This window comes from Malaclemys terrapin, chromosome 11 (genome assembly GCF_027887155.1).
Source record: "Malaclemys terrapin pileata isolate rMalTer1 chromosome 11, rMalTer1.hap1, whole genome shotgun sequence".
Taxonomy (NCBI): domain Eukaryota; kingdom Metazoa; phylum Chordata; order Testudines; family Emydidae; genus Malaclemys; species Malaclemys terrapin.
In genome coordinates this window covers 57,648,851-57,676,216 of record NC_071515.1, presented here as the reverse complement: position 1 = coordinate 57,676,216, position 27,366 = coordinate 57,648,851, and the positions used below count along the sequence as shown (strand labels likewise).

The window sequence follows — 27,366 nt, the reverse complement described above, 5'->3', positions numbered from 1 at the left end:
ATGTTTCTTGTCAATAAACCATGCTTTCTACAATTGTATTAACAATAATGGGATGCCTAATCTGACTTGGCAAGGGGATTCAGACCATCACTAGTGCTGTGTCAACCCGCCCCTTCTCATAAAAATAGTATCCCACTAATAACATATAGTACACTTCCAATTGGAACGGTCAGTTGAATAATCATCCATGTGAAACTCTTGGGATTCATGAACGTTTCACAAGTAAACTGGTGGCCATCCAAATATTTATGAGCAATAAATAATATGACTTCATGAATACTACTGAGTGAATGCATCATGTTTTTTCACACAAATATTAATTAAACTCTTTGTACTATCCCACCAGCTATACTGCTGACCTACTGTGTGATTTCTCAAGGGTGGACATGGCCATTGTTTTCCAAGAAAATTTGCACAAAGTACTACTAGTTTTAAAAATGTAGCTTTACTAGAAATGTAGATTTTCTTTTCTTATTTCTCCAGTTTTCAGACTGAACTACAGTGCCTCTGATACAAATGACAGAAATCGAGTCAAAAGCAGATTAAAGAAGTTTATCAACCGAAGACCCTCGCTGAAAACGTTGCAAGAAAAAGGACTTATTAAAGGTGTGTTTTCTCTTATCTATTTTTCTGATTAAAAACTGAAAGCTCATTAATGAGTGTTCCTATTTCACAATATTTTCATCCCTGTCACCAATTAAATGCATAGGACTATTTGGATTTTTCAGGTATTTCTTGCTAGATATTTTTTCTGCTGTGTATCAAAGAACTCATTCAGTTTTGTAAGAGTTTAGCTTTTCTGACTAAAAAAACATGTAGTTAAATGTATCTCTATATTGCTTGGCTTCTTCTGATGCTATTTTGGTGTGCATGTTCTAGAAACCCTCAGATTTCACACAATTGTACACCATCTACATTGTAAAGAAGCTTGCTATACACCAGGGGTCGGCAACCTTTAGCACGCGGCTCGCCAGGGTAAGCACCCTGGCGGGCCAGGCCGGTTTGTTTACCTGCCGCTTCTGCAGGTTCGGCCGATTGCAGCTCCCACTGGTCGCAGTTCGCTGCTCCAGGGCAATGGGGGCGGCGGGAAGCCGTGGCCAGCACATCCTTCGACCCGCGCCGCTTCCTGCAGCCCCCATTAGCCTGGAGCAGCGAACTGCAGCCAGTGGGAGCCGCGACCGGCCGAACTTGCAGATGCAGCAGGTAAACAAACTGGCCTGGCCCGCCAGGGTGCTTACCCTGGCGAGCCGCATGCCAAAGGTTGCCAACCCCTGCTATATACCTTCATTGTCTAACCCATATATCTAGTTCTTTGTAAGATAAAATTATAAATATATATAAAGAGAGAGAGAGTGTATATTAGAAGTTATATATAGAGAGAGAAAAAACATTGTTACCTTTTGTTGGTTGATCTCAGGAATGCAGTTTTCCAAAGTGTAGGTACTGTTATCTTATAACTGGTGGTATTCTGACCACCAGTGGTCAAGCAAGACCATATAATCAAATATCTTCTGGAACTGTGCTTGAAAAATGTGAACACTCAGCAATTAGTATGTGCAAAAACTACAACTGTATATATATATAACTATAACTGTATATATGCAAACTGGCTAGCTATGGGTTCTTTGCCACAAGGCTTTGGCACCTCTTGGGTACCAGCAATTCTGAGCCAACAGCAGTCAGTTAGCAGTCAACACCTTTAGGGTTTAAACCTACCACCTTTGTCCAGGATCAAGGTGGTGGCAGAAAGATGCCTTCACCCAGCCCCACACAGTGCACAGAGCAATGCTTGGGATCACCTCAGGATCTGACCCTTAATATCTAAAATATTATGGGGCAGATTTTCACAGTTAGGCACACACAAACATGTGCACATAAATTCTTGATTATTTTGGGAGAGATTTTTAGAAGTGCCTAAAGAATTGAAAAGCACAACTTGCACTGAAAGTCAATGAGACTTGTGATTCTAGATCCCTTAGGCACTTTTGAAAATATTCCCCCACAAATATATCAGGTATTTGCAAACATAAATTAGTCACATGCACATTTATGTGTGCAGTTATGTGCCTAATTTTCAGAATCTGTCCCTAATCAACTATTGTATCTCAGTATAATATGTAAGGGGTTTGGATGCCACTTTAAAAAGCACAATTTGGGTTGAGGGTGGGATTTGAGTGCATCATTTTAGTTTTTCAGTTATTACAGAATCAGAGCAGAAGCTTGTGTTGTAATTTATAGTCTTTTAATTTCTGTATTTAAGGGTGGTTTTTTTCAGTTTAATAAAGTGTAGCTGATGAATCTCCTGTGGTGTTACAAAGGGATCAGATGTGATCCCTACTAACAAATCCAGATTCATTAGCATAACTCAAATCCATCCTCTAATGTATCTCTGTAGGAAAACCAGATGCATTTGTTTTCAGATATAGTTGCATTAGACTCCTGATTCACTAACATAGCCTGGTTCTAATTGGGATGTTCCCGTATGGAAAACCCAGATGCATTATGTTCTGCCATAGAGAGTCAGGATCTGCATTCCCTAGCAGAGTTTTAATAATAAACTAATGTAACTGTACAGAAAACATGTTCGTTTTCTTCCAAGAAGATTCATTAGGATTAGGTTCTGGCCATGCAAATGAATCAGGATTCGTTAGCAGGGCTTAATTCCAATCTACAGTAAGTCTATGTGAAATGCTCATTTGATAAGGTTCCTTCATTGTCTTCAGTGGAGTTTATCCCTTAATCTGTTATAATGTTATGAAAATGCAGTTGCAGTGCTTACACACAGCCCACTTTTAAATGTTAATTTTTAGGCTTATATTACAATATTTTAAATAGTAAATTGCAACTATCCAGATTAAAAATAAAGGGCTTACAAATTTCATGTTTTAAAATGCATCTATTTTTTTTCCCTATAGGTGATTTAAATGGCTTCAGAAACATCACAAAACTATTTCCCCTATTCTTGGGGGGTGGGGGGAGGGGAATGTTGACCAATTTTTACAAGAAATTCCTCCAACTCTGAGGACATACATACTAACTTTAATCTCAGAGGGGAATACTTCTGTCGGAATTATAAATTCCTTAAAATAATTAATACTTTCAATAAAAGTACATCTGTAGCCTTGCAGGGTATCACAGTGCCAAACTTATAACAAAAGCTGTTCTATGGGCTAGTGAAGAATTGATATAAATATCTGTGAAGCATGTGGTGATAATTACACCAAAGCAGTGGCACTGTAGGTGCTATGAAAACCTTCACTTTTCATCAAGTGCCATTCATATTTGCCAGGGGCACTAGAAAGCTCTCAAATCTGTATTGAATTTTTACTTTGTGTGTCACACTGGAACCAAAACTCCAATAAATTTAACACGTAAATTATAGGCAAGAGTGAATACATTTTAAGGTGGTAAGTTCACTTAAATGCAATCCTCTTCTCTGAGTGTCACTGATGTGTGCACTCTTGGCCAGAGGACTCAGCACATTTCTCAACTTGGGATACATATGCTTCAAAATTAAATTGTAGTTTTTTCTCCTGGGGTACTTTGATCCATCAATACAGTTATTAGAAAATCTGGAAATTATATAATTGTCACTAAACCCTTAACAAAACTTTGTTTTAAAGAAAAATAAGTACTGCATGAAGGAGAGTGGCAGATTCACATGGAAATGTGATTTGCACATGTATTTTAAATATAAGGTTCATCAGACTCTGAAATGTGCAAGGTTATTTTTCTTGCTTTGCACTATCCCACTTACTTTCAGTGTCATCTAATTATTTGGTCACTATGGTCCAGATTTTTAAATGTATGTAGGTCCATGAAGATGCAGATAGGCGTTTAATGGGATTTTCAGAAGCACCTAGGTGACAGACTCAGTGGAACATAGGCATTTAGACACTTTTGAAAACCCCTCTAGGCATCTAGCTGTATCTTTAGGCACCTAATAACTTTTGAAAAACTGGGCCTACATATCCTTCTGTGCAGAAGTATATACACCTCTTCCCCGATATAACGCGACCCGATATAACACTAATTCTGATATAACGCGGTAAAGCAGTGTTCCGGGGGGAGGGGGAGGGCGGGGCAAAGCAAGTTCGCTATAACGCGGTTTCACCTATAACACGGTAAGATTTTTTGGCTCCTGAGGACAGCGTTATATCGAGGTAGAGATGTAATTTCTTATGGAAACCTTAAACAATTAATGCCATTAAAATTATATGGACCCCGATCCTATATACATGAATTACATTCCTAATGTGAGTCGTTAGTGTTTGTAATACTAGACCATAATGATTTAATTATGCTGGAAGGTTGCAATATAACACTACTTTATTTCTTGGCATTCAGAATGATAACACACAAGAACCCAAAACACAAAGAATGAAAGCAGGGTGTGCCCTAAGGCAGAGAGGCACAACCCACCCCACCTTGCACTAGGCTTGCTCTTTGCAGATTGGCTGCAGAAGACCCAGATCATACACTTCCCTAAAGAGCCTCAGAGTCTGCAAGCAGGACCAGGAATCGCTTCACACTTAAGTGATGGCCTGTAATTTCAACACAGCTTCCACTACAACACACCCTCCCCTCCACGTATACTGAATATATAGAAACTGCTTTTCCAATGTCCCCCAAAACCCAGTAATTGTAAAATTGCTGTTTTGATGCTCATTTCAGTCTCTCTTTCCCTCTTTTTACGGCTATCTTCCCCTCAACATTTAAGAGGGTGGAGAGCAGCTAAATTTCTCAACTTAGGCTATGATAAAAATTTTTAGCAGTCCAACTCTCCAAATTAAGTTGTAGCAGGGATAGATCAGCATATATTTGCCTTTGGAATGCACTGCACTGCATCTCATTCAAAGCTTTGTCTTCCCAAAAACCTGTGGGCATGGTACTACCAGGCCACCTACTCTTTTTTCCAGAATTAGAACAGTGATGTTCCATTTTTCCAATGGCACTAATATTTTTTCCAACGGTGTACTTGTGCTTTTATTTGAATAAAAACATCAAAGAAATAGATACTGTAAGAGTTCTGTGAGAACTTGGCCATATTGCATACATACACACCAAAAATAATTAAGCAGTAACATTCTGAATGGGGCTGTGACCTCTGTGATCTTGTTTTAAATGTTCATTTTACAGCAGTATTGTCTCCCATTTTCTTGGTTTCTGCAGATTAGAGTCAATAGCTCAGACTTTGGGCTGCACAAGCTGCGTGTGAAGAGTATGTCTGTCAGGCTCCTGGCAGTGGGCAATTAATAGCAATTAATAGCAGCTGTAGTTATCATTTTATATCTTACAATTTTGTTAGTATCCATGCCATCCCCTTTTGGTGTCTCATTTCATATCAGCATACAACGCTGTCACAGAGACCACCATCTTGAATAGAAAGTTTAATGCGTAGATATCAAGGATGTGTAATGCAAACCATACTGCCAAACATATTATGAATATATTGCTCTTCTTAAAAATGCTTGTTGGTTTTTCATTCTACAGTATTGACTAACTGTCTGTGTTTGATGCATGGTTTACCAGCCTGATGTAGACTTATGGTTAGAGCTTAACTTGTTAGTTCTGCTTTTGCAGCCAATTCAGAATAACTACAGATGCCCAAAATATTAAAATTGACTGCTCAAATGGACTCAGTGTGGGAGTTTCATTGGTTTTAAATTGATAACAGCTGAAAGAGTGAATGATTAAAGCTGAATACAGGCATAGTATGCAGCTCCTTTGTTCAAGTTCTTGTGAACAGAGTCCACTGTATGAGAATTTCCTTTGTTACAATAAAGGATACTTCTGAATAATCATTAGTTCAAAATTTTAAATGATGAAGAGAATTTTAGGCGCTTATAGAGGGAATAATTCCTGAGAAGCTGGAATAAACTTTGAGAAGATGAAGTAGGTTTCTATTCAGAGGGGAGCATTTAAATTTAAGTAGCATTCCATAAGGTGGTAATTGTGTCTATTTCCCAGACATTTGAGTTAAATAAGCTGGATAGAAAACATAAACTGTCATAACAAGAGGTTAGAAGTGTTGTGTACATCCTTTTTTTTTTTTTTTTCAAGTCATAAAAAGTTCTGAAATGCCCTAATATAGATAAATCAAACAAAACCCTCTTTTGCTTCCTTTATCTATTGGGAACAGTTATTGTTTTCATTATATGAAAAGATGTTCTAGTTACTTTCTTCTCTTACACTGATTTAAAATATTAATAGATATTAAAGAAGAACATTTTAAAGAGCAATAATTTATTTTTTCAATAAGTGAGTTAAAAAAAGAAAAGAAATATCAAATTGTTGCCTACAAAAATTAATTCTTAGCACTTGTATACATGCTTGTTTTCAAAATACAGTACAAGAATAAATATATTGTACAAGCATATGAGTTATAAGAATATACATATTGTGATGTAAGCATTAGTATCTCCACCTTATAGACAAGGAAATGGAAACTCAGAGAAATTAAGTGACTTGGATCAAAGTCATACCGTGTCAGGGGCAGAACTTGGTTTTGACCTTAGGAGTTCTTGGCTTCCAGCTGCATATTCAGTCACTAAATAATCTTGCTTTTCTAAAATAATACTTTTTAGAAGGAAGTAGATTGGTTTAAATGTTTACTGTAGCCTTTTTCATTGCTTAGAACTATAACAGTGGTGTGACAACTAGCCTCATGTCGCCCCATTTGTCTATATGGTTCTTCAGTTGAAGACAATAATAATACTTTGTCATCCTTCTTAGATAGGTGCTAAGTGTGTTCCAAAACATTAACTATACCGTAAGTAAATATTCATTTTTATAGGTAGATAAACTGAGGTTAAGCAGTTTGCAGATTCAAGAATAAAATCCAAAGGTGAAATCCTGGCCGCACTGAAATCTATGGGAGTTCTGACATTGACATCAGTGGAACCAGGATTTCACCTCTGGAAATCCGACTTCTCTGTTCCTCGCTCGAACCACCATTCACTAAACCAATGAGTTTTTTTTCCCCAAACACTTCGCTTCCTATTACTGGAAATGGTGAAAGTAACTTGAGATTCCTGGATGCCAGACATGATGTACTTATAGTAGTTACGGTAACTTGCTGAACCGTAAAGCATTAATTGTTCCTCAGTTGTTGATATGTTGACTATCTATAGACAATACAGTCCATTGCCCCTGTCACTTCTGACCTATCATTTTACAAACACCCTAGCCCCTCAAATGAGATACAGTTTTACATCTTTTTAATGTAATTAGCATCAGAGAACATTCCATGTCATGTGAAGAATTTGATAGGTCTTCACTGAAATTTTTAAAACAATTAAGATGTCAAAGGAGGAAGTACTAGAACATTTTAATCATCAATCTCTGTATACATAATTACCAGTGGCGGAAACTATAAATGTTTCATGAAGAAAACGTAACCTGTCCATTCTTTATCACAAACATAACCCCAAAACATGTAACAGATCACTAACTTCTATGTAATTGCCACACATGCACACAACCTTCTAGAATGTATTTCTAGGGGGGGGAGGGATAGCTCAGTGGTTTGAGCATTGGCCTGCTAAACCCAGGGTTGTGAGTTCAATCCTTGAGGGGGCCACTTGGGAATCTGGGGCAAAATCAGTACTTGGTCCTGCTAGTGAAGGCAGGGGGCTGGACTCAATGACCTTTCAAGGTCCCTTCCAGTTCTAGGAGATGGGATATCTCCATTATTATTTATTATTATATTATTTATTTCTGTGACCCCCAACCCGACATTCCTTGTGTACCCAGAAGTTTGACTAACTCAATGAACTTTTGGGTTGTAAAAAAAATGCAGTGTCAGACTGCAGAATACATATATTTGGATGAGTTGGAATGGACCTTCCTTCATATTTTGACTCAGGAAATCCAGAACTCGTTTTCCTGTATCAAAGGGCAAGCAGATTCAGCAGGCTGCAATAAGTTGGAGAAACAGGTGGTCACTGCCTAGTTCTTATTTCCAGTTCTATTACTTTGGGGGTAAAATATTGCACATCATTGCTCCAAACTCCCTATTTAAAATGCACACTTTGAAAATCTAGTTCTTAGTAACTATGGCTTTAGACTCCTGGAGTTAGGCACCTAAATACCTTTGAGGATCTGGTTCTGTGTATCTGAGATGGTTTATATATTGGCTTGAAAGGATTACATTTTTATCAGCAACGTCACCGTGCACATACAAATGGATGAAAAATATTTCCATCAATAATAATAGACATTTACAGATAGGCAAAGTAAGAGAAAAGCTGCTTGAAAACTTATCACAGTCAAAATCCAGTGATGTAGGCTTTTGAATTGGCTTGTTACAAGTGGACTAGTGAATGAATAGTAAAATCAGGTATGGTATGTTGATTCAAGGATATTTACTTCATATATTTTGACATGTGATGTTGATTTTTATGTTTTAATAGTTTATAAAGTTTTAACTTTTTGAATCTCAGTGTCTACTGTCATTACATAATTGTCTAACCCTCCCATAATTTCCTGCAACATTCAAAATTTAAATCGATACAATTATTTTAAAAATAGAAATAAGCATATATTATCTGTCAAAATTATTAAAAAATGAAAATAAATTATATCCATTCTATTTATATAACTCTCAGTATATTTTCCCAACACACAATTCATTCTAAAACTGTTCTGAGAATAAACACACAGATACACAGACGCACACGGGAAAAAAATTATAATGATGTTTATTAATAATTATCTAGTGCAAAAATGTGCTTTATAAAAAATGAGGCCTGCGCTTTAGTTTACAATCTAAGTCTAAAAATTACTCAGATGATAAAAGTTTCCTTTTTACATGAGAAGGTCTGGGATTTTTTTTAATTTAAGTACTCCTATCTGAAAAATTTGAAATTAATAGTTAAAAAATACATACATAATAACATGTGTACATCACCAGGACCTGTCTATTTGCCAGGGATATTGAAAACCACTGACCTAGAGAGAAGGGAGGCTTTCTGGCTATTTGAAGACATGGCAGAGTGGAATTCTTGGCAGAAACAAGTTTTGGTTCTGACTCTTCAGTGCTGGGGACCATTTTCCCGCCCAGGCCTGCACTCCCAGCATGTCTTTCCTTGCTTCCTTGCTCCCCTTTCCCAACTTGTTCCTCAGGCTGATGACCATAAGCAGAGAAAAGACAATTATATTGCAAGGGTCAGAGTTGAACAAAAGGAGGCAAGAGCTGGTGACCCTGTAAGGCAAACATATCTGTTGGAACTAGGGGCACTGGGGGTGCTACTGCACCTCCTGACTTGAAGTGGTTTCTATGATATACAGGGTTCACAGCTTGATTCAATGGCTCTCAGCACCCCCACTATAAAAATTGTTCCAGCACCCCTGAAGACAAATGACAAACATGAAGCTTTTGGCCTGCTTTGAAGAAGGGCAGGACAAGTTGTGGACTTCTTTATGGGAGGGGTGCAACTGAATTTTGGGTGAGTGTGGATATAGTTTTGGGAGAGCGAGACAATGCTCCTGTTCTGTGGGAGTGGAAGGAGCTGAGGTACCATAGATGAGTTTGTTTGTCTTTAGTACTGCTGTACAGAAAGTTAAGGATGACTATACTCATCCTTGGTGTTCTGAGCGTTAATATGGTGTGTTATATGTGCTCTCTTAAATTTCAAATTGTACTAAAAAAATCTCAAGTACAGAAGTTTTATCAAAGCCCTTTGTACTAATTTTCAAAGTGTAGTACACTGTTGAAAAGGTATGCGGAGACTGTCTCTTTGGGTAAATAATGATAATGCAGTCAGATTGTTTGAACATTAAACTGCTCTTATTGAGTGATTTTCCTCATCTGTTTGATTCATTTTGATTCTAGATGACAAAATTCCCATTACTGAGTGCTCTTTTCATACTTTGTCAAAAATATAGAGTGGAGATGAGGTGGATAAAGCTAATTTGTAATCTGAGATATTTAACCTGGTTATGCTGTGTTTCGAGATGAACATCCTATGTCGGTCAAAAGTTTAAAAGCATAAAAACTAAAAAGCAGCATTACCTAGTTAAACTCTAATTCAGTATGTAAACAACATGATTTACAAGTTCAGTCACTGAAGCCTATTTGCTATTCTCATCAAAAGTACATCTATTTTAAATACAAAAGTACAGAAAATGGGTTTTTGCCAACTGCCTTCCACACAAAAAAGAATACTAAGAGGAACAGAGGTGCAATTGACACTGGGAGTCAAAGCCATAACTACTAACAGTGTATTCCTAAATCCCCCAGATACACTAGACAAGAAAAAATATCAAAATAGTTTCTTTACAAGGACAACAAATAAAAAAGGCAAATGTAAGAAGAAAATATAACTTTGTTTAGTGTAAAGTTGTTGCCCTTAAAAGCTTTCAGATGTTGCTGTTAGAATTACTTAACATTACTATTGTGGTTCTTAAACTTTCCTGAACTTCACATATGACATAGTTAGGGTGCACTGTAAATACTGCAGTATTTGATTATCTCAGGCAACTGAAAAGTTTTTCGGGGCAACCACTTATATACCCAACTTGTAGAATTCACTGCTGCAGGAAATGATGCAATCAAATACTGTGGTTGGACTTTTTAAAAGGATGGATAATTTTATGACCAGTAATTACAGTAGAGATGGGATTAGGCATTGATTCTACAAGCTAGTATGTCACTCGAATCCATGCACCAACATGGAGCTCCATTATGAGCAATGGGGCTCCATGTGGGTAGAGGGGTCTACTCATGTGTGAGCTTTCAGGATCAGGGACATCATGATTTACTTTTGGATATTTCAAATTTGAACCAGACAGAGATCTGGATTTCAGAAAGGCTCTTATCATAATGCTGCACTGAACCAAAATCCCACACCTTAACATTAGACGGTTCAAAATACAAATCACAATTTTGTGGCTTGAGTCTTCTCTGTAATTTTCAGCACATTATGTTTATAAGAGCAATTGTATCCCCACTGGGGCATAAAATAAAAACCGTCAGGAGTCAGGAAGGCTTTGGTACTTCTTTTATCTGTCTAACAACCAAACAGGAGTAGTTGGTTAATGCACAAGCCTTTGAAGAAGCGAAGAGCCCATTATTATAATCATGTATTTATTAGTTATTGTTTATCATGTTTTAATATATTTATCTTCTTTACTCTGTTTAGATCAAGTTTTTGGCTCCCATTTGCAGTTAGTGTGTGAGCACGAAAATTCCACAGTGCCCCTCTTTGTAAAACGGTGTATAGAAGCTGTTGAAAAAAGAGGTGGGTAACTTAATATTCAACACTATTTTTCATTCCTGCAGCCATATTTACAACTGATGCTCTAACTTAAGAACTCCACTTGTCTTGCCAGAGAAGCCATGCAGTTCAAATGATACTTTAGTGATTCACTCAACTATTACAGATTCTTTTTTCTTTTTCTTTTTTTACAATTGAGATATTAATAAAACAAATTAATGCTAATTTTTGTCTCTATATTATCTGTTTGACATATTCTTGATTCAGTTGCAAACTTTTTGTGTGCAAGCCAACACTAAAACATTCATAAAATGTCAGTAATTACAGTGCTAGAAGTCTCATAACATTCATACTAAGATCCCTTGTGGTTGTTATGCCGTTACATTTTTTGGTATGTCCCCAATGTTACCTAACCAAAACAAATGCCAGTCTAACTTGTAAGTAGTTTTAGAGTCTCTCTTACATTTTTTTCCTCTTCTGCATTTGGGTTCCTGTTTTTATTGATGTTATTCAAAGCTATAGTGCTGTCCCAAGGTTATGATGCACTTTCATTTGTATTTTAAGAGTTTTTCTTTCATCATAAATAATGACAGCAAAATAAAATATAATTAGGATATTTGATCTTTCTTCTTCTCTCATTGAAGGTCATTTTCATTGGAAGTAGATACAGAATCCTAAAAATGTATTGTATAAAAATGTGAGGCTTAATCACCATTTCTTACAAGTTTACAACTTGTTCCAGGGGTCATGGGAAAAGTATATCTTGCAAAAGATAGTTTTCAAAATAAAGATGGGACAACCCAGTGCTGTTGTTGTCTAGAATCTGAATAAAAAAGAGAACCAACGGAAAAAAAAAGATCTTTAGACAGTTTTAGAGTAGGAGAAAGCAATTTTAATTTAATGATTGTTAGCTGGGTTTATGTGAAGGGTGCGATGAAATTGGCCTAGAGATTCAAACTCCTAGAAATTCATGACTTAATTATGTAGAAAGGACTGCACTGGAAATACTGTTATTCCCAGAGGGGTAGGTAGACAGGAAGTGCCAGAATAACAGAGCGGAGGTATCGTGCAGGGGGAGATAGTAGCAGTGGTTTTTGGAAGAAAGGAGCACAGACATCTGACAGGGGATGGGACAGGTAGAGAAATATAGAAGGGAGGAGTGAGAAAGTTTTACAAGGGGAGGAGGAGGAGGAGAGAAAAAGAGAAGCAGATTGCAAAAGGGAAAAATGGAGATTAGAGAGAAAATCAATTTTATTTTTCAAAATTAGCATTATGAAAACCCCAAACCTTGCCTAGTTTCGTGTTCCAATCTCAACTCAGGTTCAACGAAAGGTGCACCTAGTGTTTGCAGATGTTTTGAGTAGCCTGGGAGTAACCCAGGAGGAGGGAGGCCAAAGGTGCCTTTACACACCTTTGTACCTCCCAAAATCCAGGCTACGGGGGCAGGGGGGAGGAGAGGAGGGGTAGTACAGCCCCCCAGTATAAGCCTCCCAGGGCATCTATAACTTATGGCATTCTTACCTAGGCTGCCTATGGGCTGTTCTTCAGCTTAAAATAGCCAGAGTGCAGAGCACTCCAGCCATGAACCCTCCAACACTGACCATCCCTTCCTTACCTCTAATCCTTGATTGAAGAGTGACATAGGGCTACTTACACTGGCTCCATATTTCTACACTTGAGGATTTTCCCTAGAACCACAGCAGACCCTTTACAACCCCTTTTCGTGCCATAGTGACATAAAGGGGGCTGCTGTGATTCTAGGGAAAATCCTACCCAAAGATTTATACCATGATACTGGCTCTTGATGAATAAATAATAATTAAAATATATGTATTTTACATATGCCTACAGGTGTCTGTCCTGTATCTGTATTATACCAGACACCTGGTCCTGTATCCCATGTAAATGGTCCCCAAAATGAGACCCCACTCTTGTGCAAACAAAATAAAGAGAGCTAAAAGTTAAAAAGAAAAAAGAAAGCTGGTATAAATCATTTGTGTGTTTCAGGTTCTCACTATCCTAGTGTCCATTGTTAATGCTAAATTATAATAGAAAAATCCAAAGTATGTAAGATATCTGTATGGATATCAAATTAATTCATAAGGATTAATAGGAAAATGTGTGTCACTGTTTCTATAGAGCAATTGATCCTTTAAAGCATTGCATTATTGTTCTTTGGTTCATGTGCTTTTTTCATAATTGCTGTAACTGTAAGCTAGTATATCATTTTAGTTAGTACAGTATGTAAATAAAAACTAATCTCAGTGGTATGAGATAAAATTTCATTGTGCTGTATTTACGAGTTTGTACTTGATATACATTTTTCTATTATCATTTTCTTGGATTAAGATCCTCGGATTTACTCATATTCTATTTACTCTAAGTGTTGTTTTTACTAAGTTCTGGCATAAACTATCTCAGAACAGCAGTAATTTATGTGAAGCTAAGTCCAATGTTTATGCAAGCTTCTGATGACATTTTATACTGGGGTTGGTATTAGGAAGCAGTATGTGGAGGTGCCAAGTCTCCCGGCATGGCTGAGACTCAACAGATCTAAAGCCCTCCTCCTAATGGCCAGATATGCCTCCAGCCAAGACACTCAACTGCAGAGTCATGGGAAATACTTATGTACCAATTATGGGAAAGGCACATTTAATGAAAACTTTATGTTTACTTTCATAGTCTTAGTAAGATGGCCTAAATGCTCAGAACAGCTGGCACATTCGCTGTTTTGGAAAATATTTTTTTCTCTTGTAGTTACTTTTTCTTTTTAGAAAATATATAATCTATATACTGTGCTGTATCAAGAAATGTTGCTTATATACTTCATTTAAAAAAAATCCAAAAAACAGATCTTATGAGTCCAGCCCTATATGTTGCCTATTTGAAACAGAAAGAATAAGACATTCATGCTTTGCTGGACAACTGTGCTGTTAACAAGATCATCTTAACCATCATGTTATGAAGGTGCTTATATGTCACATACTGTGCCCAATAAAACACTGTTTACGTTTTTCAATTTTAGCATATTGTGGCCACACATAGGAAAGAAAGCCTAATAGTGAGCTAAGTAAAACATACCATCTAGTATGTTTCATTATCTTTATGGTTTCACATTATACTGTCAAACCACAAGAGGATTTTCCAATACACTGACACCATAGGGTAGGTAACTTGCTATTGGCCAGTTTTTTATCTTAGTTACACTAAGTGTATCCAGAATGCCTCCATTAAATCAATGGAGTTACTCTGGAATCAGACTGATGTAACTGAGGTCAGAGACTGGTCCGCTGACTCAGTTGGATGTTGTTTGCCTCTTAGCCAGTCATTTAATATATACGGAAAGGACAGGAGTTCTTTGTGTCCAGTAAACTTCTCTTCTCAGACCATAATGCAGCTCTAACTAGTTCACAAGCATTTGTTTATAAGTTGTGAACTCCAACTTTGTAATCTCTCATTTACTATTTCTAACTGTGGAAATGGAACTGGGTGCAGAGTGTCTCTCTTCATGAGCCATATTTCAGGGTTGTCAAGATACTTTATCATAAATATTAAAATAAAATATTAGGCCCAGTTCTGCAAACCCTACATGAGTGGTCCATTGACTTAAAGTTTTCAGGAGCATGCTCATTATTTTTTTTCCTATCCATTTTACTTGTTCCTTCTTCAATATTTGGTGAAATGCTGTCCCTAAAATTATGAGGAGCCCAACCTTGATCCTTTTCAGTCAATAGGACCTTTGCTACCAGCTTTACTGGGGGAAAGAGTGGACTCTTGGTGTCCAGTATAGTAGTCCCTACAGAGAAAGCTTCTATTATTTCCTTACGGCTAGATGGTAACTGAACATTCTGCCTCGAGTAAGGTTGGTGTACACCTGATGGATACACTGAGGGAAAAATTGTGAGTGACGGAGTCACAATTCTTCTCTTGCTCCCACTTTCTCTCCGAGTGGGAAGAATCATAGAATCATAAAATCATAGGACTGGAAGGGACCTCGAGAAGTCATCTACTCCAGTCCCCTGCACTCATGGCAAGACAAGTATTATCTAGACCATCCCTGACAGATGTTTGTCTAACCTGCTCTTAAAAATTGCCAATGATGGCGATTCCACAACCTCCCTAGGCAACTTATTCCAGTGCTTAACTACCCCAACAGCTAGGAAGCTGGGGGGAGGGATAGTTCAGTGGTTTGAGCATTGGCCTGCTAAACCCACAGTTGTAAGTTCAATCCTTGAGGGGCCATTTAGGGCTCTGGGGCAAAAAAAAAAACAACTGTCAGGGACAGTACTTGGTCCTGCTAGTGAAGGCAGGAGACTGGACTCAATGACCTTTCAAGGTCCCTTCCAGTTCTATGAGATAGGAATATCTCCATATTATACATTTTTCCTAATGTCCAACCTAAAACACGCTTGCTGCAGTTTAGCCTATTGCTTCTTGTTCTATCCTCAGGGGTTAATGAGAACAATTTTTCTACCTCCTCCTTGTAGCAACCTTTTATGTACTTGAAAACTGATATCTCAGTCTTCTCTTCTCCAGACTAAACAAACTAATTTTTTTCAGTCTTCCCTCATAGGTCATTTTTTCTAGATCTTTAATCATTTTTGTTGCTCTTCTCTGGACTTTCTCCAATTTGTCCACATCTTTCCTGAAATGTGGCACCCAGAATTGGACACAATACTCCCATTGAGGCCTAATCAGCGCAGAGAAGAGAGAAATAATTATTTCTTGTCTCTTGCTTACAACACTCCTGAGAATGTTTGCTTTTTTTCATTAGTGTTACACAGTTGACTCACATTTAGTTTGTGATCCACTATGACCCCCAGATCCCTTTCTGCCGTACTTCTTCCTGGGCAATTATTTCCCATTTTGTATGTGTTCAACTGATTGTTCCTTCCTATGTGGAGTACTTTGCATTAGTTCTTATTGAATTTCTTCCTATTTACTTCAGACCATTTCTCTAATTTTTTCAGATCATTTTGAATTTTAATCCTATCCTCCAAAGCACTATCAACCCCTCCTAAATTTGTATCAACCATAAACTTTATAATTATACTCTCTTTGCAATTATCTAAATCATTTATGAAGATATTGAACAGAACTGGACCCAGTACTGATCCCTGTGGGACTCCACTCGATATACTCTTCCAGCATGACTGTGAACCACTGATAACTACTCTCTGGGAACAGTTCTCCAACCAGTAATGCAACAACCTTATAGTAGCTCCAACAAGGTTGTATTTCCCTAGTTTGTTTATGAGAAGGTCATGCAAGATGGTATCAAAAGCCTTACTAAAGTCAAGATATACCACATCTACTGCTCCCCCCATCCACAAGACATGTTATCCTGTCAAAGAAAGCTATTAGGTTGGTTTGACACAATTTGTTCCTGACAAATCCATGATGACTGTTACTTATCACTTTATTATCTTCTAGGTGTTTGCAAATTGATTGCTTAATTATTTGCTGCATTATCTTTCCAAATACTGAAGTTAAGCTGACTGGTCTATAATTCCCCAGTTTCTCCTTATTTCCCTTTTTATAGATTGGCACTATATTTGCGCTTTTCCAGTCCTCTGGAATCTCTCCCTCTTCCATGACTTTTTGAAGACAATCGCTCAGATATCTCCTAAGCCAGCTCCTTGAGTATTTTAGGATATATTTCATCAGGCCCTGGTGACTTGAAGACATCTAACTAAGTTCCTTTGCCTCTCTTCATGGAGCAGTTTACTTAGTTACAGATTAACTAGGATGAGGCCAGAGCTCCCTACCCATTTCTGCTTGTTCCCAGCAGGGAATATTGGATGAGTAGCTGGAAACACAATCTGAGCAGGGTGAAGCATTTGAGTGAGGGAAGCTTGTGACAATCTAACCCTCAGCTTATACAGTAATTCACAGACTGTGCAGTCTTGCCAAGGGTGGGGCTCTCATCTAAAGTTTTTATGTCTCTATGCCAGGTATTATTTCCAGTCATTTCTTGAATCATTTGTTTATTTTGTTATTTGTGGACCCTTTAAAGTTCCACTGGCTGTTTTTAAGTAAAACTCATTTTAAAAAATTAGAAACATCACTCTGTAGTACCTAAACAAAATGCCAACCAGTACCTTTTCATAGCAAAACTTTATCATGTGGAAGTGATCTGATATTAAAATATTTTCCAGGGATGATAATTTCTCTGTGTCACAATAAACTAACAGATCGAATACCTAAACATGTTGTTGTGCAAACAGTATATTTTAGGTTTGTGAAGGAATGGGACTAGTTTTCCAGAGAAATTTGATTTCATTTATCTTGGCATCCATTTATTGAAACATGGTTTTGACAATTCATTCTTCCCCTACATTTACAAATCCAACTTACTCTGCCCAAATCAATTTAAATGACTTTAAAATGATACCATCAACTCCACAATTGATGATTACAGGTATAGGTTTTATTATGAAGTGAACATTGTAGACATTGTTTTTTCTCTTTTTTTTTGGAGCACAATATGCTGTGACAGGAATGATACATAAAATTGCATATTTGACTCAGTGCCGAAAAGCCACCCTGGGATCCATAACCTTGCCTAAATATTTAAGAAAGACCTTTAGTCCACTTCTGAGAAGGTTCTTAGCTCAGAAAACTTTATCTCTCAACTTTGCTTCTTAGCAGCTGTTATGTTTTTTGCTGTCATTTGTTTGACAGGATCCAGTTATAGGTTCCGATGTCTGTTTAAAGAAACAGGGAGGTTGTTGGCTTTAAAATTCCCTACTGCTTGTGTGTTCAACATTTTCCCAGGCTTTTCTACATAGTTTGCCAAGCAAAGGGACTGACCTTTTGTAGCAAACACTTTTTCATTTCTAAATGCTCACTTTGATTTTTGTCCCATTTTATGCTCATTCCAAACTGTTTACAACCCACTAAAAATGACTGTGAATTATATGTTTGTGTAATGGATTCCTTTTGTGGTTGGAGTCAAATGTTTACTTTGAACAATTAGTTATCTTTGGGTAGATTATAGTGACCTGAAAAAAAAGAGTGGCTAAAATTATTATGGTACCTTAACTATTTCCTTTTGTTATCTTCTATGTTAGTCTAACATGTTATTTACCGAGCTTCATTGCTCTGAGCTTACAGTGAGAAAATCACATTGAACAGGAGCTGTGACAAAACCTCTACTGGTAGTTCTGCTCAGATTTGTTGGGCATTCTATTAGGTTATGGCTAGACATATATTTCAGAAGTAACTGTACCTCCATTTTGAGGTGCCCAACCTTAAAAGAGCCTGATTTTCAGGAATTTTTGAGCAGCTGCCCTCTGAAAATCAGACTTCGTAAAGTTGTTTCAAGTTGGGCACCCCAAAATCACTAGTCACTTTTGAAAATGTTGGCCTGATTGTCCAAAACTGCATTCTGATTGGTTGGGATATCATCACATAAACACAAATAAAAATCCCTATTTCACTATGTTCAGTGACTGACGGAGAAGATTTATTGGTAGGGACAAAAATAAGGTACCTTGTGGGATGGTAGTGAAGCGATGCAGTCATCTCCACCAAGAATTTAGGACCATCACAAACCACACCCCTTTCTGCTCCAAGTGCAAGGCACATTTCTTTGACCTTGCCTTCTCTAACACATAGCAGCAAGTATTTATATTAAACATACACACACACACACACACTATTAAAACAGGACTCTCCACTCCACCTGCTTCTCCCTCTAGGAAGAGGATGAGAGAACAAACAAGATATGAGAGATGTGTAGTCATGTGCTTGATGGACAACTGGAAGTTGTTCCAATATTACAGTGATGAGCACAGTATAAGAACGTAGATATAATAGAATATAATATGAATAGATCCTGAGGGAGAGAAGCGATGAAGGTGAAAAATGGCAGTTTAAACTACCCTGCCCTACAAATTACCAAGATGCCATTTTGGCAGCAGCTTGTGGCCTTTTCATCTGCTTTTACTCACATTCTAAAGGAGAAACTGGGAGTCCAAATTGCTGGGGGATTTTTTTATAAAAGAAAGTGAGACAAAAGTAGCTGTTGGGTCATAAATTGCTCCTGAAAGTACAGCTGCATTTCTGGGGGACAAATTAAGCACCTAAGAGTCCAAATAGTCTATGGAATTGAATAAATGCAGAAAGTTAAAAATAATTGCAAACAATAAAGGTGACTATGTTCTTCCTATTTTATCCTTTTCCTAGGAACTAATTTTTATAGTGGAAGGATACATTTAGCAAGACTTTAATTTTTATTTTTTAATAAAAATGTAAAATTAATTAGCCATATCTAATAATGGCCAGCCATTAGTAGACACTTTTGGGGTAGTTGACGACACAAAGCCAGGGCAGCCAAAGTATGTACGAATAGCCTACTCATTCACAACTTTTCATAGTTTACCAGTGTATATAGTAATATGCTATTGTTATTAGATTTGTACTAAATGACCCATTGACCCATGGGGCATTGGGTTAAGGAATGATGTTAGGCCAGTTCCTGAGCAGGAGCGAAGACGTGCACAGGGCAGTTCAAGAAGAGATGTGTGAATCCACCTTTGTGCTCCCCCAGTCCTGGGTCTGTCCAGATGCCAGCTAGTCCCAGACATAAATTAGAGTAGCAGCATCTGACAGTTGTCCCAATGGGGCATTTTGGAAGCTGGGAATCAGGGGGAATCCCTTAGTGATCAGCTACACTGTCTTTAGGGAAGTTTTACACCACTGTCAGAGTGCAAATTTGCTCTAAGGCACCGCAGGACATGGGCCATGAATTACAGTTTAGAAGTTACTTTGCGCCTTGTTTTCCCTTGTATATCTTTTATTGTTGCAGGCTTTTCTGTCATAAACACAGGATTTCATCCATGAATAACAAGCAGTTCATTTTCTATGATTTCATTCATTTATTTGGAATACATTTATTTACTTTTTCTTTCTATTAACATTTTTTTCTATCTTTGCCCCTGTTCCAGGCCTACAGTTGCTTGCTTGCTTACTTTGATATACTTTTACATACTGCTTCCAGTTGCCTTAGAATTCAGTACCCTGAAAGTGCAGAGATCATATTGCTCCACTAAACTATCTGATCTCCTAGTTCTGCTAATTTTTTTTACTGTTCATTCTTTCCCACTTTGGGATAATCTATTATAGTTGGATCCAGGCACACACTAAAAGCTAATACTTCCGTAAAGAATGTGTAATTTGTACTGTTTAGCTTGTGATGAGATTCTTGGAGTCTTTTTATGATTCTATCTTGTTCCAAGGAGACTTCTCTCCCTACTTTTATAAGCACTGAGTGGGGGGGGGGGGACAGGGAGGGAGAGAGGGGAACAGAATCAAAACAAACTGATAAAAAAAATTACATGCTGAAAAAAAAATCCAACAGTTCAGCAGATAAACCCTTTTTCCAGGGCATATTTGTGGAATGAACAAAAATGTTTCTGAGGGCAATGAACTATGTTTACTTTAAAGTGGCCATCAACCATAATCTTAAATGTACAGATGAATGCAATGTGAAACAACTGAACAAAGTTCAGAGAAAACTCCTTGCAAGTTTGTGATTTAAAATGTTGTATTTTTACTTCTGAGTAGAAATTAACAGCAGTTTAGTTTTGTGCAAATGTATTGGCAAGGATTCCTCAACCAGTTCTATGTTCAGACTCATGCAATCCCACTATAGCCACCTTTCTTAGAGCATGAGCCAGTTAATAGTGTTGTGCGAGGTCCAAGATAGAATTGGCTCTGTAGGGGTATTCACTCTGGGGCCTCTGTGTCTGCTAGAAAGCCACATTCTGAGTCTGAAAAAAAATTGTGTCAACAAGAAACATCAAGCAATGGCAAATTGGGGAAAAGAGGGAAACAGTAGAATAAAAAAACTGAGTTTTCACAGTACAGAATGGAAGAAAAAATGTATTTTAAAATTCCCGAAGTATATAATGTAAGCTAGACAAAAGAAGTTAGACATGAAGAAGGTACTGGAAAAAAGACAAAGCTTTTGAACCAGTTGACATCTTTGTCATAGTTACCTGATGCCTGCTTCATTGACTAATCTGTTCCAGAGAAATGTATCCTCCTTGCCCCCTTGCCAGTATCAACAAGCAGACACTGAGTGCACCACAGTAACAATTGCAGTGCCTGGGCCAAATTCATCTCTGCTGTAAATGCAATGCTTTCACTGGTGTTAGACCAGGAATGAAATTGAGCTTTTGCCTTTTTCTAACATGGTATAATTGATCACTGTGTAACCTTTTATAAGGAGATGGAGATTTTATGTTCAGAATTTTCCATGAAACCTTTCTCAAAAAGTAAACCCACTTAACTTTTGAAAATAAAACTGAGTACCATACAAAGGCATCTAAAAATTAAAACAATTTCAAAATACATTATAAATGAAATACGTGATATTGACACATGTTAGAGCCAAGACTCTGGAGAAAATAAAACCAAATAAAACCATTTTCTCATTGGCTTACTCTACGTCAATGAGAAAATGAAGGCCCTGACATACCTCTAGTCAGAGCCATATGAAGGGAAGCTCATTCTTGAGAATATCCACCTCCCAGCCACAAAAAATATTAAAGAATAAACAATATTCTCCCTTCCTCCTCACAATCCAGGATGTGAGACACAGTGCTATAGCTTAGAAGCAGCATTTATACCATCAAGCTATGTGTTTCCACTGTAAGTCCCTATATTAAGAACTTAATAGCTCAACCATAAAAACACACTTTGGGCTAAATCTTGGAATGATGAGTCCTCCCTGGAAGGAAATGTTTACAAAATGGTGGTTTCGGATTCTTTTTCTGCCCCTGTTCCTCAGAAATGGCTTAATGATTTTTAAATAAAATTATATATGCAATTATTCCTTAATGTAGACTAACTGCTTTTTGTATTTTGGAAAAATAAATATTATAGTACCTGGGTTGATATTTTTTTAAACGGAAGTGCTACTGCAATAAAAAGAATTAAATAAAAACTTTAGTATGTCCATATAGCACACAATGGGGTGGATTTCAAAAATGTTTAGACTGCAACTTGCAGGAACAACTAATTGTTGTAGTTTTATTACTGCAGTTATTTACTAGAGCAGTTTACGTCATATCAATGGCTAACCATGTGATTTGAGAGGATAATCAGATTGATGCCTAAATGAGAATTGATCTCACAAATAATTTCAGGGGCAAACAGGCCAGGTTAAAAATCAGGCCCTATGGTTGTTTCTGTAACTCAATTTACACCCAGTGGATTTATGAAATTTACATTGCATGGAGTTAATAATCTGGTAACTAAGAAATCCCTAAATAGGCTATTACATGTTAAGCCATTATGTGCTATTGAATTCGTGTTTCTTTTAGAGATCCCCAAATTAGACGTTAACCTAATAGACTGCTCTAGCGCAATCAGGATCCTAACAGATTATTGGTCCAAGAAGTGTTTTTAAGAATCCACATTGTAATTATATATACCAAATTCTGCTTGGTTACATGCAAACAACCTCATTGGTTTGAATGGAGTTCTACACAGAATGTTTCCTTGTCATTTCATAATAAACCACAAATATATCATTTAGAGAGTGAATTGACCTATTTGATCATCTAATCCATCTGTCAATGAAAGATTACTCCACGCAGCATATTTTCTGGTGCCTTCTCCTGCCCCATTTTAAGTAACCAAAGCAATGTTTTTTCCTCCACATACTTGGGAGACTATTCCATAGTCTAATAGATCTTACTATTAGAAAATATTTCCTGATGTTCATCCTACATTTTGATTGGCTACATTTAATTTCTTTCCACTACTCCTAGTTGAACTAACATAGGACCCAATCCAGCAAAGAAATTAAGTAGATACTTAACTTTAAGCACCTGAGTAGTCCCATTAAAGTAAATGGAACTATTCACTTTCTTAAAGTTAAGCAAATGCTTAAGCGCTCTGTTGAATTGGGGCTTTATGATGCCCTGAACAATTCATAAATCCAGACCAGAAATTTTAAGATTCCAGGTTTTTCTCAGGGCAAAAGACATGTAAATCAGTTGTCCAGATCGTGGCCAGCCCATATGCACAGGTACCAAGGAAATACAAATATTCCTCTGCACCTCCAGAATCCAAAAGAGCACAGGGATTGATGCAGCAGGTTAATTGATTTAACACCAAGTGGAAAGCCATGATTTAAATAATCAATTGTAATCAACATTTCCATTTGGACTTCAGTTATTTTTGAAAGAAAGGTGCATTTTGATTGGTTGATATACCCATTAAAACATGTTAATTTACAACGAAATAGAGCCTTTACACTAGATTTGGTACATCCTTTTGCTACTAAGGAGGTTATACAATGACTATATACATTTATCTAAACAATTATGTCCCTTAATATTTTCAGCTTCTTATTAATTGTACATTTTAGTATATTAAAATGATTAATGATAAATGGTTTACTAGATAATTAACTTTTTGCTCATGATTTGTGTCAAGCTGCATTAGGACAATAACTGGAATTTCTTCTCTGAGTAGTGTCCCTATGGGTGCTCCACTTCAGGGGCAAACCTCTCAAGCTCGTGATTGCAGATTTTTCGTTAGCAGTGTCCATTTGGCTTGGGTGTGTGCTCTATATAACCTCATGCAGTGCTCTGGGGGTATATAAAGCTTTGTGGGCAAACCAACCTCAGTTCCTTCTCTACTGCTTCAGCCTATCTGCCTTGGATGTGCCTCAGCATGTATTAGTTAGGTTAGTGTTTCTAGTTAGTGTTAGTTGTTGTTAGTATAGAATTAATTAGATAGTTGTGGGAGGTTTCAGTTTTTCCTCTCCCCCTTTTTTCTCCTCCATTTTTTTCTGGGGAATTTGGCTTGGCTTGGCTTGGCTTGGCTTGGCTAGGCATACCTGGCTCACCAGGTTTCAAATGCTGCCTCTCTTGTCTGGAGGCTATCCCAGTCTAAGTGTATCTATTGCTTAGGAGACTCCCTTAGGAGGGCCACACTGAGGTTATACTTCTACAAACAAGAGGAGATTTAGCAGGTCTCAAACTGCCCAGAGATCGTGCTTGGCTCAGATCTCTGGTTTTCACAGAACTGCCAAATCCTCTAGAAAAAGACAGAGATTCCAGAGGAAAAGAGCTTCCCACCCTCCTTCAGCTAGTACCACTTTACCATCAAAACAGCAATTTTAATGAGTTAGTCGAGGGCTTGATTCCTCCCTCACCTCTAGTTTGCAAGCTACAACACTTTGCACTTTTGGACAGTGCCTTTCCCATTTCCAATGGACCAGGAAGTATATTATAACAGACATGTGACTCATGGAGGTTATAATATTGGGCTACTCTATTCACTTTACATACCCCCTTCCCCATCCCTCTTCAGGGATCCTGCTCATGAAACTATACTATAAATCAAGAATTACACTCTCTTCTTTGTTTAGGAGCAGTAGAACCAGTCCCATTCCCTCACCGGGGGAAAGAGTTTTATTCAAAGTATTTTCTTATGCCAAAGGAGGACAGAGGGTGGAGACCAATCTTAGATCTAAGACAACTGAACATATTCATAAAGTCTCAAAAGTTCTGGATGGTGACTCTGGCTGCTATAAACACTTTTCTAGAGGCAAGAGTTTGGTTTTTGACCCTCACCCTATAGGACACCTATTTCCATATAGCGACACATCTTGCACACGGGAGATAGCCACACTTTACCATTGTCCAGGATCATTTTCAATACTAAGTATTTTCCTTCAGCCTCTCTTCAGCCCCCAGGGTGTTGTCGAATATTTTAAAGGTAGTGGCTGCTTACCTTCAGCGAGAAGCAATTTAGTCTTCCTATATCTTGACAACTGGCTACTCAAGGGCCGATCTTACGAAGCAGTACTAACTTCCACCCAGATAGATCTCTCCCTCTTCTGAGACTTGGGTCTCCAGCTAAAATTAAAGAAGTCCAAGTTAGTCCTTGTAGGGAGAATTCAATTCAAAGGGGCATATTTGGATTACTTGGCAGTGTGGGCCTTCCTTACCACAGACAGATACCTAACTTTATCGAATTTGGTCAGGACAATTCAAGGAAGCCTGCTGTTTGCAACTTCTGAGTCATATGGTATCTTTCACCTTCATGACCAAGCATGTAAGATTACAACTCTGCAGCTTTCAGGGCTAGTTTGGGAGGACCTATTCCTCAGTCAGAGACAGCTTGGACAAACAGGTTTGCCCTTGAGTAGTCAGTAATCGAGATATGGAAAGACTAAAATTGCTTCTCGCTGAAGGTGAGCAGCCTCCAGGTGAGGATTGGTGGAAAGATCAATGCAATGTCTGCACAGGCGTCCCTTTCATCTGCCCAACTCCAACAATAGCTGTGACAATGCATCATGGTTAGGGTGGGGAGCACACTTCAACACACTTTGGGCAGATGGATACATCAGGAAACCATCTTCATATCCGATTGTTGGAACTCAGGGCAGTCAGGAATGCCTGCCTTCAGTTACTACCCCTCATCCAGGGCAAATCAATCAGAATCATGACAGACAATGTGACTTGTTTCAGAGTTGCAGCCGTGTTAGTCTGTATCCGCAAAAAGAACAGGAGTACTTGTGGCACTTTAGAGACTAACAAATTTATTAGAGCATAATAACTAATTGGACTACAGCCCACTGTAGTGGACTACAGCCCACTTCTTCGGATGCATCCGAAGAAGTGGGCTGTAGTCCATGAAAGCTTATGCTCTAATAAATTTGTTAGTCTCTAAGGTGCTACAAGTACTCCTGTTCTTTTAATGTGACTTGCATGTTCTTTATGAACAAACAGAGAGGAGCAAAATCCCTTTCCCTGTGCACCGAAGCTATAAAGTCATGGAACTGGTGTATATCCCATCAGATTCAGACCTGGAGTCCAGAACTTGCACACCAGAAATTGTTCATAATCGTTCTTACTAAGCATTTACATGTTATGCCAGGCATTAAATGTATATTGAAATACTGAAAATGACATTGATTTCAAGGGAAGATTGTGTAGGAACGTTTTCAGCAACATTAGATAGCTCCAAAGGAGACATTATCAAGTAATGATAGCTAAATGTATTCTGAAACCTCCACTGGAGAGGGGATAGTGCATGAAAAATACTGTATGCCACCTTCTGCTGCACAAGTCCCCTAAAACACTGCAGAACTCCTTCTCTGTGAGCCTTAGCAAAATTCCAGCTGAGCTCAGAATGGTCACTCTTCTACATGCTTCTACTTCATTCCATGACCCAAAGAGGAATTGAACCTGAATAGGGTCTTCAATACTTGCATAAGCAAAGGGGATGATCCAATTAAAAATTATACCTGTAACTCCACTCTGACTCTTACTATAATTTGACATTGTTGCGCAATATTTCCTGCATTTATTTTACTTCCAAATCAGATAACAAATATTCAGTGCACATTGCTGTATATAAAGGAGGCAGGTAGACTATTTCTTCTCAAAAGTCACTGTTTGCTTTATGTCTCTATTGTGTTGCAGTTACACTATTTGTGTTTCAATTTAAATGTTTTTGTATCTGAATATGGTATGCGTGGAAGGTGATTTGTTCTGTTTAAAACTGTTGTAATACTCAAAAACACCCTGTTTTGACATATAGTACCAGAGCAATTCCTAATCTAAAGTATATGTTATTTTAATGTAATACAGTGTAATAGTGCTTCTCAAACTGCGGCCTGGAATACATTTCCAATGGTCCGCGGAGTTCCTTCTGTCAAAACAGTGAAGCTGTCTGCCAGTTTCCAAACAGAAGCACTTTCTGATATTTGTAACCAAATTCAGGACTCTCTAAAAGTTTGTATAGGCATTTGTGACTTTGTTCAGTGTCTTTTAACATGTGTTTCTTTGGTGGAAATTCATCCACAAACAATTTTGGCCAAAATTATAGGAGTGGCAAACACAGGAAGACAGAACCAAATTGCCAAGTGACTTGGAGTGATTAGAGCAGTGGAGGAAGTTGGCAATGAGAGGAAAGACAGTGCTAATAGCTGCAAATCCTACACACAGGGAGAGGAAGTAAACTACATTTGGTAGATACAAAAGCAACTCCCCCATTGTATTAAAATGTATATGTTTTCATATTATCTTATTACTATCCAAATATCACTTTTTATTGTAACCAAGTGTTATACTTGCTCCAGGCAAGGTGAGGGATCAGAATTGGATGGAAAATA

At 37.7% G+C, this 27,366-nt stretch overlaps 1 protein-coding gene across 2 annotated transcripts in view; it reads left to right on the top strand.

The window, feature by feature from the left end:
• Positions 1-27,366, top strand: part of ARHGAP15 (Rho GTPase activating protein 15) — a 461,972-nt gene that overhangs the window by 278,372 nt on the left and 156,234 nt on the right. For both annotated transcript variants that reach the window (XM_054044309.1, XM_054044310.1), the window contains exons 9-10: positions 484-606; positions 11,145-11,243. In XM_054044309.1, coding sequence (XP_053900284.1) covers positions 484-606; positions 11,145-11,243 — 222 coding nt within the window. The remainder of the gene's footprint in view (positions 1-483; positions 607-11,144; positions 11,244-27,366) is intronic.